The following is a 16,973-nucleotide window of genomic DNA, read 5'->3' as shown; positions in this document are numbered from 1 at the left end:
AAAAATTAGATAATACATTAAAAGTATGTGTCAGGCACAGAGGATTTGTATTTCACCACTTAGTTTAAGGAACAGAACATTACTAGAAACTCTGAAACCTACTCTGTCTCTCCTGCCCACCCCCATTCTTTTCCCTCCCTCACCAGGAAGTAAATGCTATTCCTATTTTTCCAGCTTTATTAAAATATAACTGACACATACCATTATGTAAGTTTAAAGTATACAATGTGATCATTTGATATATATTGTGAAATGATTATCAGAATGAGGTTCAGTTCAGTCGCTCAGTTGTGTCCGACTCTTTGCGACCCCATGGACCGCAGCATGCCAGGCCTCCCTGTCCATCACCAACTCCTGGAGTTTACCCAAACTCATATCCACTGAGTTGGTGATGCCATCCAACCATCTCATCCTCCATCGTCCCCTTCTCTTCCTGCCCTCAATCTTTCGCAGCATCAGGGTCTTTTCCAATGAGTCAGCTCTTCGCATGAGGTGGCCAAAGTATTGGAGTTGCAGCTTCAACATCAGTCCTTCCAATGAACACCCAGGACTGATCTTTAGGATGGACTGGTTGGATCTCCCTGCAGTCCAAGGGACTCTCAAGAGTCTTCTCCAACATCACAGTTCAAAAGCATCAATTCTTCGGTGCTCAGCTTTCTTTATAGTCCAACTCTCACATCCATACATGACCCCTGAAAACCAGAGCCTTAACTAGACGGACCTTTGTTGGCAAAGTAATGTCTATGCTTTTTAATATGCTGTCTAGGTTGGTCATAACTTTCCTTCCAAGGAGTAAGTGTCTTTTAATTCCATGGCTGCAGTCACCATCTGCAGTGATTTTGGAGCCCAAAAAAATAAAAGTCAGCCACTGTTTCCCCATCTATTTGCCATGAGTGAGGTTACTTAGACCTTAACCACCTCACATCATTACTGTGTGTGTGCATAGGGTGGGGGATGTGGGTGTGTGTCCTGAGAATATTTAAGATCTACTCTCCTGGTCATGTTCAGGTATGCAATATAGCACTGTTACCTTTAGTCACCATACTACCATTGCGAGCCCCCAAACTTATTCATTTTCTAACTAGAAGACTATAGCTCTGGATAACATCTCCCCACTTCCCCTACTCCCTTGGCAACCACCAATCTACTCTATTTCAGTTCATTTTTTAAAAAGAGTTTTTTAGATTCCACATATATGAGAGATTATAGTATGTTTTTCTCTGAACTATTTTACTTACTGTAAATGTCCTCAAATTTCAGCCATATTGTTGCCAGTGGCAGGTCTGCCTTCTTTTTTATGGTTGAGTAACCATACATCACACATACTGTTGACCCTTGAACAATATGGGTTTGAACTGCATGGGTCCACTAATAGATTTTCTTCAATAGTAAATACTATAGTACTACAAGATCCAAAGTTGGCTGAATCATACACACTGAGGGCCAACTACAGGTTACAGGCAGATTTTTGACTTTGCAGTGGGTCAGTTGTTCAAGGCTCAACTGCATCTGTGTATTTATATTTATAAAAATCGTATTTTCTTTATCCATTCCTCCATCAATAGACACTTGGGTTGTTTCCATACCTTGGCTGTTGTAAACAATGCCACAATAAACACAGGGGTGCAAACATGTCTTCAAGATATTGATTTCATTTCCTTCCGGTATATACCCAGAAGTGGGATTGCTGGATCATATGGTAGTTCTATTTTTAATTAAAAAAAAAAACTCCATAAAGTTTTCCATAATGGCCATACCAATTTTTAACAGCAAGATTTTGTTAACTTACACATATTTAATGACTTATCTGCATTTATTCTACTGTCTTATGTGTGTTCTTTCTGCTCTTTTACTTTCTCTTGGATTGACTGAATGTTTTTATTCCTTTTAAAATCTCCACTATATTTAGAAGTTATACCATATCTTTTTAGTGACTACCCTAGAAATGTTAACATGCACTGAACAGCGAATGTCAGTAATTTTACCATCCTCCTACATAAACCAAGGACCTTAGGATACTTTAATTTCAGCTACTTCCTTCCTAAGTTATTTCTATAAGCCATTACTATTTTGGTGTTATAAATCAATTTTAGCTTAGATTTATTCTCATGTGAACTTTCTTAGTTTATCATTCCCTTCTGCAGCTAAGGTCTTCCATCTGGGATCATTTTCCTTTTGCCTAAAGTACATCAATTAGAATTTCTTTTAGAGATGGTCTCTTAATACATATTCTCCCAGGTTCTATCTATCTGGAAAGAACTTTATCTACACTTATTCTTAAAATTTTGCTGAATATGGAATTCTAGGTTGGCAATTATATTGTCTCCCCACTTTGAAGATATTATTTCACAGCTTTCTGGCTCCATGGTTGTTACTGGCAAGTCAGTTTTACTTTCCTACTTTCCTTTGAAGCGCTCTTTTAAGATATCTTATTTGTCTTTGGTATTGTGTAGGTTCACTATGATATGTCTAATGTGTGTTTATTTCTATTCATTCTTTTTGGAATTTTGGAAGGCTTGCTAAATCTGAAGATTGATGTCTTTCACCAGTTTTGGAGAGTTATTAGTTCCTATGTTTTCAAATACTGACTCTGTCCCATTCTCTGATTTTGACTCCTCTGCTTCTGGAATTCCAGTTAAGATGCATGTTAGACCTCCTCACTTCATTATATTATAACATTATGTATTATATACTAACATAGTATATGTTGTAATAATAATTACTTATAATTATTATAATATTTATATTACTGTTATATATAGACATATACTATATATTAGTATATATTATGTTTTAGTATTTAATTACAGCCCTATATATGGGCTTCCCAGGTGACTCAGATGGTAAAGAATCTGCCTGCAATGCAGGAGACCCAGGTTCAATTCCTGGGTTAGGAAGATGCCCTGGAGAAGGGTATGGCAACCCATTCCAGTATTCTTGCCTGGGTAACCCCATGGACAGAGGAGCCTGGCGCACTACAACCCATGGGGCCACAAAGAGTCAGACACAACTGAGTGACTAACACTTTCACTTTCTACATAATATTAGCACCTTCCATGCAACAGTTTTATATTTCTGTATCTCTCTGTGTTGCATTATGATTAACTCCTCTGGATGTCTTTTAACCCATGAGATCTCTCTTCATTTATGTATAATATACTAAATGTCAACCTGTGCATTGCACGACTATTTTTAATTTCTAATGACTCATTGTGTTCTTTTCCAAATATGCTTGATCTTTTTTAAAAGTCTCTTGATCCTTGTATTTTCAAGCCTGTCCCTTACTCTTTAAATACATAAACATAATTATTTTACATTATGAGATATACCAGTATCTGAGATCTCTAGATATCTGATTCTTCTATTTTTTGTTAACTCTCACTCATTCAGCCTTGTTTCCTTATGTATTTTATGATTTCTGACTGAAGAACTAATATTCCTTGGAACTCTATCTGTGAGATTCTTTTCGGCTTAATGAAAGGGGATTTCTCCAGAAAGGATTTATGTTTGCTTCTGCCTGAGCCTGAGGACACTAATAACTCAGTTTAAATTGCCCTAAGTTCTAGACTTCGGGTTTCTTTGAACCTTTTAAAGGTATTACCAAATAACGGAAAAACGTAATGACAAAACTTAAAAAGAGACCAAATGACAAAGAGTAAAAAGGGAAGAGAACTGAGATCTAAACTACTATACTAAAGGATATTTTTGAAAAAGAAATCCTTGAGACCCAGATATTATGCTGCTGCTGCTAAGTTGCTTCAGTTGTGTCCGACTCTGTGCGACCCCATAGATGGCAGCCCACCAGGATCCTCTGTCCCTGGGATTCTCCAGGCAAGAATACTGGAGTGGGTTGCCATTTCCTTCTCCAATGCATGCAAGCTTGCTAAGTTGCTTCAGTCGTGTCCGACTCTGTGCGACCCTATGGATGGCAGCCCACCAGGCTCCTCTGTTCACAGGATTCTCCGGGCAAGAATACTGGAGTGGGTTGCCATTTCCTTCTCCAGATATTATACATGATAAATGTTTAAATATCAAAGATAAAGAAAATAAACTAAAGGATGAAACAAACAAAAAAATTTACCTATGCAGAAGACAGTGGAGTGATATACATAATCTTGAGCTAATCAAAGATTGTGACATAAGAATTTTATAGTCAGTAAAAGTATGGTTCATGTATAAAAACAGAAAAACAGTATTAAAGTTGCAACAGCTTAAACCTATATTCAAACCATTCTTAAAGCAATTTTCTGAAGATTATAATTACATCATAATTAAGAAATTTAGGAAGATAAAATTTTGTATAAAGATTGATGGTAAGCATGAAAAGTCATTAAATATGGAGATGTTACTGTACTTGCTATAGGTATGAAACCAGATAAAGAATAGTTATTTAATACAATTAATAAAATCTAACCCTTAAGATTAAGGGGACGACAGAGGATGAGGTTGGATGGTATCACTGACTCAATGGACATGAGTTCCGGGAGTTGGTGATGGACAGGGAAGACTGGCATGCTGCAGTCCGTGGGGTCGCAAAGAGTCGAACACAACTGAGTGACTGAACTGAACCCTTAAGATTATATTAATAAAGACTATTAAGTAAGACAGAGTGTGAAAGATTACAGTTTACATGTTGCAAAGGGGAAAAGGGACAATTCTTAGATTTGACAGGCAAAATTTAGAGAATGTTTTAAGGTCTATGAAAATAACCACTTATGTAAATAAGAACAATAAAATCTTCCATATCATTAGAGAAAAAAACAAAGCCAAGATATTATCCACAGGAATGAAAAGAACATAAACTAAAAGGAGGCAAGAAACTCCAGGAAGCCTAAAATAAAATCTAATGTATTTTAAGATCAGACATATCAGCTATTTTGATAAATGAGTTTTACAACCTTTTATTGAAGGACAAATATTCGCCTCCATTAACCAAAATATAAGACTTGTACTTTGTCACGCTGCCTATCATGCTAGCACAAAATTCTATTTTCTTCACAGCACTTACTACTATTAGCATTATTTTACTTGTTTATTGCTCAGTTCTCTGCACTAGAGTATAAGCTGCATAAGAAAGGACCATGGCTGTCATGTTCATGCCTATATTGTTAGGAAGCTCCATAAATATGCGTTGAATCAATCAGTGAATGAGTGAATGACTAGACATCACAAAGAAAATTAAATATAAAAAGGCAAAGAAAAAGAAAATAAGAGGTTACAATTAAAATGTCATGTAAAAAGTAATAGCAAAATACTTTTAAAATATGTAGAAGAAATATACTGTAGGGAAAAAAGTGTAAATATGGGATTATACAATATGTGTGTAAAACTTTTGAAAATTGTAAAGCACTGTAGAATTCAAAGAATCTTTCATTCAACTGTAAATATACTGTTGAATGAAAAATAAGAAAGATTCTCTCACATATATATATAGAGAGAATATATTTTTGTTGTTAATGAAAGATAAAATCCATAATGGAATTTAAAAGTCCCAAAATCCTGATATATCAAATTCTAGGATTTACATACATACAAAGCAAAATAAAAGCATAGAGATTCAGACAGAAAATGATAGAATTATAATGATGATGAGTGACTAACAGTCACAAATACACTTCTAATAGTCTAATAGTCTTTGATAGGTAGATAAAACATAAAAAACTAGTCTATCTGAATAATTTACTCCCATGAACGTATACATGTGTGTGTATTTTATATGCACGTAAATAGTGTTTTCCAAGTATACATATGGACTTCCCTGATAACACAGTGGTAAAGAATCTACTTGCCAATGCAGGAGACATGGGTTCAATCCTTGGGTCGGGAAGCTCCCCTAGAGGAGGAACCGGCAACCCACTTCAGGATCCTTGCCTGGGAAATCTCATGGACAGAGGAACCTAGTGGGTTATATATAGTACATGGCGTTGCAAAAGAGTTGGACACAACTTAGTGACTAAACAACAAGGATACATATACTATTTAAATTAGAAAATAATCATTACTAAAGTACTTGCTAGATTCCATCCGGAAAGTTTTTGACAAGCTTTTCTTACCCAAATGCTGTTAGAAAAATAATTCATGGGATTGAAATAAAAATTTGTAATAAATGTGAATTTTTCTAGATGGAAAAAAATTTAAGTCTACGAGTATGGAAACCATTACTGCAACTGGTCTATCATTTTTATAAATGTCGTATTAACTAATACTTTCTAAGTAATACAATCTCAAACAGATAAGTGCAGGAAGATCTCATAAGCCTGAATGGGTGGAGAGAAAAACTGAAGAATGTTTTCTAAAGACACGAGTGCAGTACAGTTCTATAGTCACAAGTTAAATAGTGACTTTTCTGCATAAAAACTGTGTTAAATTGGATTTCAGAATGCTGTGTGCAATTCCATATACTATGCCTTGAGAAATGAAAGGGAAAGAGTGAAGGTAACATTTACTGAGCAAATACGTGTTGTTCTGAGGTATAACTGCATATAATAATCGGTGCCTAAAAGTATGGCTGTTTTCATCCATTCAACATAGTACCTCCATGGAGAAGGAAATGGTGACCCACTCCAGTATTCTTGCCTGGAGAATCCCATGGACAGAGGAGCCTGGCGGGCTACAGTCCATGGGGTCGCAAGACTCAGACATGACTTAGCAACTAAACCAACACCAGTGTGATGAGAAGCCTGCACACCACACTGAAGAGTAGCCCCTGCTCACTGAAACTAAAGAAAACCCACATGCAGCAACAAAGACCTAGCACAGCCAAGAATAAAAATTAACTTTTAGAAATCCTGAAAAAAATAATAGTAAGTACCTCCTGAGTCCCTCCACTACACCAGGCATTAATAAGCACTAGAAGGGACATAGAATACAATCATGTGAAATAGATCATCTGATAGTAGATGGTGATAGCTAATATGAGAAAAATAAAGCAGAAAGGAGGGATGGAGAGATTTGGGGAGTTATAATTTTAAACAGTCAGGAAAGGCTTTCCTGAGAAAATGTTAACTGAACACACACTTACAGGAGATGAGGGAAGTGTGTTCCAGGCCAGAACAGCCAATGCAAAAGCACGGAGACGCAAAGCAATGAGGCTGGAGTAGCCTGAAAAAGGACTCTGGGAGTGGGAGAGCAGCTCCTGGGAGACCAGACCGTGTGGGGCCTTAAGTTTATGGTCAAAGACTTTGGCTTGTAATTGAAAGTGATCTGCCTTATGCTTGAGAAGAATCACTATGTCCTTCAGATAGCTGAAAACAGAGCACCAAGGATGGAAGAGAGAATTAAGAAGCTACAGTGGTAATCTAGGTAGGAGATGGTGGTTGCTTGGACAGAGGTGGCAGTGAAGGGACAAGAAGTATAGATTCTGGATGTAACTGAAGGTAAACTCAGCAGAATTTGCTGGTGGGTTAGATGTAGGCATGAGCGATAAGAGGAGTGAACATAACTCCAAAGATTTAGTCTGAACAAATGGAAGGATAAAGTTTCATCATTTGCATTAGTTATGGAAAAGGTGACTAGTATAACTCCAAAGCTCACAGTCTTTCCACAATGCCTCAGTACTAGAGAAAGAAGGCAACCAAAATTATGTGCATAGAGCATCTACCATATGGATTATAGACTTTTCATTTTACAAATGAAGGGTGAGAAGACTTTTTCTCAAAATAATTGGTATTTCTCATAATAATTAGTTTCTTGAATTATGAGATTTCTTGTTCAATGACATGGTGAAACCTGAAAATGTCAAAAGACTGAAAAAGGATAGGAAATTTATGGATGACAGAATCATATCAGGTTATCCAAGGATGTTAGGAGTATTTGGGTAAATCTCCATATTCTTGAGGCTGATAGTAAGATAAATGATCCACAAGACCTCCTTAAAAACAGGGTTTGACAGAATAAGATGGAGCACAGACTTTTCGAAGATTAGATATGAGAATACTACTTTGCTCTGGCTTCTTCATTCCAAGTGTTTCAAATAGAAACTTGAAAAACTAACCACCAATGTCCTAGCTGCTTTTCAGTGACTAAAGATATTCTTTGAGCATAAACACAGAACTATGTTTTGGACATTTATCATGTATGTATAGCTTTCCAATTCGTTTTTCATAGGATAAAAGTTAATACGCTCCAAGAAATGTACTTGTTTAATTTCTTCAAGCTTTCTGTTTATATTCTCTCACTGGCCATGTTCATAGGTTGCCTCAGCAATACAAGTTGATTCTGTTGTTGAGATAAAATATAATTATTTTCCACTAGTCTTAGTGGAAACATTACACTGGATATCTAGAATTAATCTTCTGTCCCGCTATCTTTGTCTATTTGTATAAACATGCCATCCTGTGATAATTCCCAAGAGTGAGTTCTCTTCAATCTCCCCTGCTCCTGACATCACTATTTCAATGAAAGCTGCTTCCTTCTTTCTTCCCAGTCATCTTGACCTAGCTCTTTCCTGTGTTTCAACTCTATGTCAGGACAGCTGCCAAGATCAAGAAATACTAACTCATGCCTCATGTATATAATAACTCTCTTTTTCAGTCCCAGTGCTAACCCTCCAGAGATGACTCTGGTCTTAACTTTGGCGACACCTCTGAATGCATCTCCTCTCCTCTAGTCTGTCCCGGCTGTACTTTGTCTAGCATGCTGGGGCTGGCTTAATTTTAAAGCATGGCTCTGGTAATTTCACTATCAAAACCATGCAATGGCTTCATGTTGACAGCCAAATTATATGTAAGTTTTTGTACCTACCTTTCAGGGCCCTCCACAATATGGCTCCAGCTGTCTTTCCAGTTTCATATCGTACTATTTCCCTTACAAGATCACTACAGCTCTAACAAAATCAACCATTCTTCCCTGAACCTGGCTCCATTTTAGCAGCTTGGTGCTGGGCTTCCCAGGTGGCTCAGCGGTAAAAAAACAAAACAAAACACCTGCCTGCTGATGCAGGAGATGTGGGTTTGATCCCTGGGTTGGGAAGATCCTCTGTGGAGGAAATGGCAACCCACTCTAGTATTCTTGCCTGGAAAATCCTATGGACAGAGGAGGCAGGCGGGCTACAGTCCATGGGGTCTCAAGAGAGCCACTAAACAACAACAACAAATCTCTGCTTATACAAAAACTTCTTCCCCTCTTGTCTATCAAACTTCCCTTCTTATCTATCAAAAGTTGACCTGTCCTTCAAGTCCCAGCCCAAATATGGCTCCAAGAAGCATGTGCCGATGCCCCTGGCCTGATCAGTGCGATCACCACCTCCCCTGCAACTCCATCCCCAAACCCTGTACAGTGCTGACTGCAGTCTGCAGACCTGAGCACCTTTCATATCCTCAACGCTTAATTCTAAGCTCCTAGAAGATAGCAAGTGTCTTGCTTATCTCTGAATCTCCCATGGTGGTAGGATCCTGCCTTACATAAAGTAGAGTTCAAGAATTATCAGTGACAAGAAGTGTTAAAGAGTAGACATCTTTTTAAAGGCTGTTTTTAAACTTACCATTAAAAGCTGTGAACACTCCCCTCTCACTTAATAACAGGGGATCAGTGGAGACAAACAGATATAAGGGTATCGCTCTAGTCTCTTGAGTAGTCCTTCCACTCTCCTGTATAAATAGAATTTACATTACAGTGATTAAAAGTCCCCTGTAAAATGCTGTCATGAGGCCATATCTGGGAAGAGAGGATAAGTGCTAATCTGTTCCTGACTCACTCTTTAGTGAGTAAGGACAATATGAGATGATCTGTCTGGATTAAAGACAGGAAAGAAAGGAAATGGAGTTTTCAAGGCAGAAAAAAAATTAGCCCCACCCCACCCAAAAAAAAGCTGTGTCACAAAATGCAGTCTGTGGAAAATCTTTCAGCTGAATGTCAAGATTAAGAAAAATCAATAAAACCTTTGAAACCCGAACTACGTGAAAGACTTTTTAGGCTTGATGGTAAAAGACAAAGGTATGGCTTCAAGAACATAAAATCTTTCTCTAGCAACTGCAAAAGCAATTCTTCAATATTCAGGAGGCTTCATGGCCCCAAAATATGCTTAGCACAAATTGCTTATTACACAGATAGGGACAGTCGAGATTCAAAGGGCCTGCGTTTCCAAAAGGACTTTTACCAAGGCTGTAATTAGTTTTTCTGGCAAAAACTGCATACAAGTCTAATTGCACACACAATTTGCTAATTGTATCTTCAAAATAAAGGGTGAAGGGTTAATTGTATCCACATCTGGCCACAAAGAAAGAGATCGTCCTTTGAAAATATGACCCTACACTCAGATGAAAATTTGCATTAAACAACCATCCCTATTACTACTAATAATTATAACAATATCACATGCTTACAAATTGATACCTTTCATCCTGATCCTGAAAACACTTTACAAACATTAATTAATCTCACAATACTCTTATGAGGTATGAAAGGCAATTATCCCAACGGTGTCAAGGAGGAAATACAGGAAAGTTAGGTAATTGTCAGACAGACACAAAGGGAATTGGAATTCTCAGTCTCTGGCTCTGAACACTGACCCTGGTCACCAGGGAGGTTCCATGGTTCACATCAATTAACAAAAATGAGCCTGAAACCAAAGGCAAAACTAAGTAACCACATTTCAGAATAGTGAAAACAGGTCTTTGATTTAGACTCTACTTTGACTTCTTTTTTTATTCAGAGGAAAATAGAGAGCATCTAGAATGGAGCCAACAAGGAGAACTTTTTGGTTCTTTTTGGTTTTATAATCATATATTTCAGATAATCAAAACAAAGCCCAGATAATCATATGATGTGTCCCCAATGAATGATACATTCAAAGCTATGTAAGAGGAATAAGTTCCCTCAAGGGATGGGTACTTAGTATGCTCTGGTTGCAGTAGCTGTGAGATGAGGACATGCTGGACATAAATACATGGGATGAGGGACTAAAACAGAGTAAAATTAACATTATCTTAATTCTAACTGTTGTGAATTTACATCAAATTAATAGTTAGGAGCATTCAATTTATACCAGCCCGAAGTATCTGAGTTCAAATAAATTTCCTTAAAAATGTGTATCATTAGTATTTGTGTATCATTAATAATATCTTCTTTAACAATTAGAAAGATATGAGGAATTATTTTTAACAGCCAAAAAACATATTTTAAGGACTGATTTATAATTTATAATTATTTTTATAAATAATATAGCAGGGGGATGAGAATACAAGTTTTTCTTTCTTTCCTTTTTTTTTTTTTTTTTTTAAATATAAAGCTCTGACACCATGTAAGGAACAGACCAGGAACGTGAAAGTCAGGAGGCAGAAAGATCTGTCAGGAGGCTTTGGAATACATCGGATGAGGGATGATGAGGGTCTGATCTCTGATCTTGGCAAAGGAGAGGTAAAAGAGAGGACAAACGAGAGAGGCTCTGACAGCACCTAGTGAATAATTAAATGTGAGGAAAAGGATGCACTGCACATGACTCAAACCCCTCAACCCTACCCAACCAAGGACAACCAGAAGGCTGATACTGCATGTTTCCTCTAATGTCACATTAGGACAGGTATCAACAGAACTAACATATCATCAATATTTCTCAGAAATGTCAATCATGTGTTCCACGTGTGCAAGCTCAGTTGCTCAGCTGGTCCGACTCTTTGTGACCCCATGGAGGGGTCGCATAACGACAATAATGCACCTGCCAGGCTCCTCTGTCCATGGGATTTCCCAGGCAAGAATACTGGAGTGGGTTGCCATTTCTTCCTCCAGGGGATCTTCCCAAACCAGGAATCGAACCCTCACCTCTTGCATGTCCTGCACTGGCAGGTGGGTTCTTTACCATGCGCCACTTGGGAAGCCTTAATATTTTTCATCAGTAAATATTGTATCACAAATATTTTTCATCAATGGAAAGCATAAAACATTGTTTTTTAAAGTAATATCATAACATGAAATGTATCTTTTTTTAAGTAAAAATGAAACGTATTATTTTTCAGCCAGACTCCGGATATGAGGTAAAGTAAGATTATGTCTCTAGTTCAGGTTTCTGCATTCTCTTTGCTCTGTTCATTCACATTTATAAAAAAGGAAAATAAGCTTTAGTTTTTTCTTTCCCAGATATTCAAAGGATCTGTACCCACTAAGGTCTTTATATCTCCCTCCCACATTGCCAAAGATAATGTAAAACTCTGATAAAAATAGATGCTTAAAAATTACTGATTAAATGAATAAATTTAAAAATTAAACAAAAATTTAAGTCAAATATAAATCCCCCAAACATGGAGAGAGTTACTGCTGTTAGTATTAGACTGCCTGTTAAATGCAGGTATGTTAGTGATGGCTGCTGTTTACTAAATGACAACTTAAACATTTCACCAGGAAAAATCCATTTCCCAAATAATTTACACTGATCACCACACTTGCTATGAAAAATTGCTAGCCACTATATCCAAAGACAAATCCTCATTAGCACTAGCGCTGAGAACTGCTATTGATAGAAAAAACAAGAAAATGTTTGGGAGACATTACAATGCACTTAAAATGTTTCCTTAGGAAATAACATGACTATATAGTCAGTGTTATATAATTAGAAATTTCTCCCCTTGAAACAATGTTCTATCTTTGTGTTCTGAAGAGAAACCCCTGATTTCTATCTACCCTAATTTAAAAATAACATTATTGTCAGTGACATCCTAGTCACATACAAAATCAAGGTCAAGGTTTCAGATTTGACATCCAAAGGCCTGGATGATTTGGACCAATGGACTTCTAGTCATAATTCCCTCTGATACGGTCAGTGATTCCTGAGGAATGAGGATCTGTACCACCAGCTGTGCAAGCGCTAAGGAGGAGGGCTCCTAGGAGGCGGGGGTTCAGATCCAGGGGGGCTTCATGGGCAAGAAGACAGGCAGAGTAGAGGGCAGGGCAAGTCAAGGGGTATCTCGTTTCTTTTCTGGATCTAAGCCTTCAGGGGCAGCCCCTCAGCTCCTACCTGCATGAGCATGTGTGTACACACAGAGGTCAGCATGAGCGGAGTCCCTGGGGAGTGACCTGGCTGCCCTGAGCTCAGACCCAGGGGCTCTGGTGCGGCTGAGGCAGAGCTGCCCCCGACTGTGACTTAGGGACAGTGGCTTGGCACCTACGTGTTTGAACTGAGTCAATCTGAATTCAAGTTGGAGCCATATATCAGCTAAGTGACCTGCACAAGACATTTCACTTTCCTAAGTGTCAGTTTCCTCAACTGTAAAAACAGGGAGAATTAAATGATATATACATACACTGCGCTCAGCACAGTACCTAAGCACAGGAGAAGAGCAATAAATAAAAGCTTTTATCATTAGGACTGAATGTGAATCCAGAACACCAGAGCTCTAGGGAGCAGTCTTCCAAGCTCATCCATCCATTTAATCAAACAGCAACTATCAAAAACCCCTATGCTTCTTAAAACACTAGGTTGAAAATTCTAATGTAGAATTCAGTGAAAATATTTTGAATTTGATAAAAGGTTTTCAAAAGTACTTTCCCAAAAAGATGGCAGTGGTGGATGGCAAAGAAACACTTTTATTCCACCACTTTCAGAACATTATTCAATAATCTGACATTCAAAAGAAGAGGACAACACCAGAAATGGCCATACAACTTCCTGAAACAAACGCTTGTCAGAAAAGTCATCTATACCGTTTTGCTTAAAAACTAATTCTATATACTTATTTATTTAAATATTTTTAGTATTTTAAAATATTTATAGTTTAAAAATTGATCTATGCTTTTAACTCGATACATATATTTGAAGAGAGAATTTCACGCCAGTATCATAAATGTAAAACCAACTTTCTTTGCCAGCTAGAAGATAGCTTAAGAAAAGGGCGATATTAATGTTTTGTGATCAGTGAGTAGTGAAGGGATATTTGGCTCAATGGATTTGGTGTTTCAGACAGACTGGAGGTTCTACATCCAGTAAGATAATTGGTTTTTAGTGGCTAAATCTGGTTTTTAGCGTTACTGTGAGCAAGCAGGAAAAATTTCAGTCCACACGTGTATCAAGTTCTGATCACAGAACGTTGCATTTTCCCTCTGAAAAACTTAATCTGATTTGGATTTTTCTACTTCATTATGGATTTTAAAATTTTAGTATCACCATTTTCTTATCTTTTAGTTGGCAAGGAAAGCTGGTTTGACATTTATGATACTAGCATGAAATTTTCTCTTTAAATACATATATATATCGAGTTAAAACTTGCATCAATTTAAAATACTAAAAATCTTTTAATAAGTATATAAAATATATTAAGGTAAGTGCCCTAAAAACAACAGGTGGTACAGATTGGGGGTGGGCAGGTGCTGTCTCCACCATTCTTGTTGGCCTGTCCCATTCTATTCATCTCCCACTTTTTGCAGAAGGTTCTCCTCGGCCCCTGCAGCCATGGTCATGACTCTCTGAAATGTGAACATCTCTAGAATTTAGTCTATATTATATGATTTCATCTTTACCATATGATTAGCACATAAACATATGCTCTAACACACCATTATTTAAATTTTCACATGTCTGTGTCCTGGACTATTAGACTGATAAACGACTTGTGGGCAAAAAGAATTCATTCATCTCTGTGGCACTGAGCAAACAGGGGGCATGCTGTTAATATTTCCTGAATAGTCTTATAATTCCTTATATTTATATTTAAGTAACTGCACTCCAAAGGAAATTCTATTATAATATTAACTAAAATAAACCAGTTTTTAGTTCTAAGTACCTATTTGAATGATCCCATAAAGGCAAGAACTAACAGATTATTTGCCCTAATCTGGACCAGTGTAAGATTACTAGTTACATACCTTTCTTCCTTAGTTATAGATAATATATCATGGCAATGTGCCTAGCTTCCAACACTTTCCCACCATTCCTGCTGGTAGAGATGGTCAATGAGATGCTGTTGGATGGGGCTTTTGGAAAAGCCATTTAAAAGGAGCTTGCTTTTGCTTCAATCCCCTCCTTCTGTGATTGGAGATGCATGGCCATACTATAATCAAGAGGCAACCTGGGTTATGGAAGCCACATACTAAGGGTGGTAGAGTAGAAAGAGAGTCTAAGATATTGATGGTGTCACATAGTCATTATACTGGCTCTCAATCGCCTAACTTAGGACATTCTCAGATGAAGAAAAATATACACCTAATTTGTTTAAGCCACAGTTTGAATCTCCATTGCTGGCAATCAAATGCAATTCCTGATTCATGCATATGTAGACTAATTACAGACAGCCCTAGGTAATACTATCTGGTGGTGGGTGGGTGGTTTAGTTGCTAAGCTGTGTCCAACTCTTGTGACCCCACAGTTTGTAGCCTGCTAGGCTCCTCTCCTCTATCCATGGGATTTTCCAGGCAAGAATACTCGAGTGGGATGGCATGTCCTTCTGCAGGGGATCTTCCCAGTCCAGGGATTGAACCCATGTTTCCTGCATTGCAGGTGGATTCTTTTACCAATGAGTCACCAGGGAAGTCCCTATACTATCTGAGGGGTGATTAAAAGTTCTCCTGCTTTCTCAAAAACACCTTCTCCTTGGTACTATAAAGTACAGACTTCCAATATCATGCCAGTGTTATTCATTCTTTGGTGTTAGAAGTTGAAAGCATCTGTTAAAATGAAAATATTGTTGGAGAAGAGTTACACTTTAGGTTATCAATATAACTGAATATTTCATTGTGAATTAATTTATGAATTAACTTTCATGATTTGTTAGGCCCTGAGGGGATGGAACACAAGATTGGTGAGTTTTCCTATAGGAACACCAGTCAAGAAAGGAGCAACATCCGGCTACTACATTAAGAATCTCTTCTTCCCTCTCCTGGCCCCTGAAGCCTTCCTCATCCTCTGACTGCAGTTGCACCCCAAAGACGTGGAGAGGCATTAGGGGTGGGAGGTACAAAAAATGAGAGATACAGGACCTAATGGGAAAGGGTCCCAAAGGCAAACTCATGTATACTACACAAGGCTGCCGATAACCTCCCCTTCCTATGGGAGTACTTTATTTATAAGAAAATTCCATAGCTAGTAAATAGCATTGGTAGATTAGCTATTCATTTGAAAATTAAGAATCGCTCGTCCTTTCACCAATTGATGTGAAAGAAAGGACAAAACTGTGGTAGTGAACAGCTAAAGCACAGGACCAGCTCGGTGGGACTGGCTCTACCTATAGCTTTTACCAAGCAGGCAGTAGATCCATTCAGGCGCGCAAACGCCTGTCAGTTACTTGCTATTTTCTAGGTACTGTGCTAGAAACTGGAGATTCGGAGATGATGATGATGAATTATCTTCAAAAAAAACTTGCAAACTTCTACAGGAGACAGACAAGTAAATAAACCATTACAACACACTGATGGATGTGACACCACATACATCAGTGTATGCAAGAGATGGAGTAGGAGAAAGAATTCACTTTAAGGATAGTGAGGGTGGTGAGGGAAAGTCTCATGGAGCAAATGATGTCTATTCAGGGTTTTCAAGTGTGAATGGAGTTTTGCTAGGGAGATAAGAGGGGCTGTGCATTCTAGCCAGAAGGAAGAGTGCATGCAAAGCTGGAATGAATTAGCATGGTACATTCGAGGACCACAAATATTTGTTACTGCTGCAGCATCAAGTGCTGAGATAGAAGTAAAAGAAGTGGAAGAAGGCAGAGCCCAGTTCAGGAAGGGCACTGAATGCCACGCTCATCAGTGTGGACTTATATGATGTTAGGCACTGGAGTTAAGCCAGCAGTACGGCAAGATTCATATTTTAGAAAAATCACTGCTAGTTGTCAATTTAGAAAAGAGCAAGGCTGGAGGGAGGAATATCACCTAGGAAACTTTCATAATTATGCAGATGACAAGAGATGAGGTTGTGCATGGTAAGGGTTCATCTCCGGTTCTCCAATGTGGAAGGTGAGGGTAGGGGAAGAGAAGGAAGCGAACATCTTTCACCCGGACCACAGTGTCCATTCTGGAAGAGTCCCTTTTCACCCACCTGCCCACCCTATTTA

General features: G+C 37.9%; 1 protein-coding gene and 1 long non-coding RNA gene across 12 annotated transcripts in view; one reads left to right on the top strand and one right to left on the bottom strand.

The window, feature by feature from the left end:
• The window catches only part of UMAD1 (UBAP1-MVB12-associated (UMA) domain containing 1), a 345,403-nt gene that overhangs the window by 130,896 nt on the left and 197,534 nt on the right, over positions 1 to 16,973 (bottom strand). Inside the window, exon 4 of one of the 11 annotated variants that reach the window (XM_081531711.1) lies at positions 9,482 to 9,587. The exons of the other annotated variants lie outside the window; for them this stretch is intronic. Coding sequence (XP_081387837.1) covers positions 9,482 to 9,587 — 106 coding nt within the window. The remainder of the gene's footprint in view (positions 1 to 9,481; positions 9,588 to 16,973) is intronic. 11 annotated transcript variants of the gene reach the window in all.
• LOC145522723 (uncharacterized) overlaps positions 1 to 16,973 on the top strand; it is a 174,070-nt gene that overhangs the window by 135,342 nt on the left and 21,755 nt on the right. The gene's annotated exons all lie outside the window — the stretch shown is intronic.

The sequence above is a fragment of the Giraffa tippelskirchi genome, chromosome 10 (genome assembly GCF_054371585.1).
Source record: "Giraffa tippelskirchi isolate mGirTip1 chromosome 10, T2T-mGirTip1v1.2.pri, whole genome shotgun sequence".
Classification (NCBI taxonomy): Eukaryota; Metazoa; Chordata; class Mammalia; order Artiodactyla; family Giraffidae; genus Giraffa; species Giraffa tippelskirchi.
The sequence above is the reverse complement of the archived record's forward strand: the minus strand, read 5'-3'. Positions and strand labels throughout refer to the sequence as shown.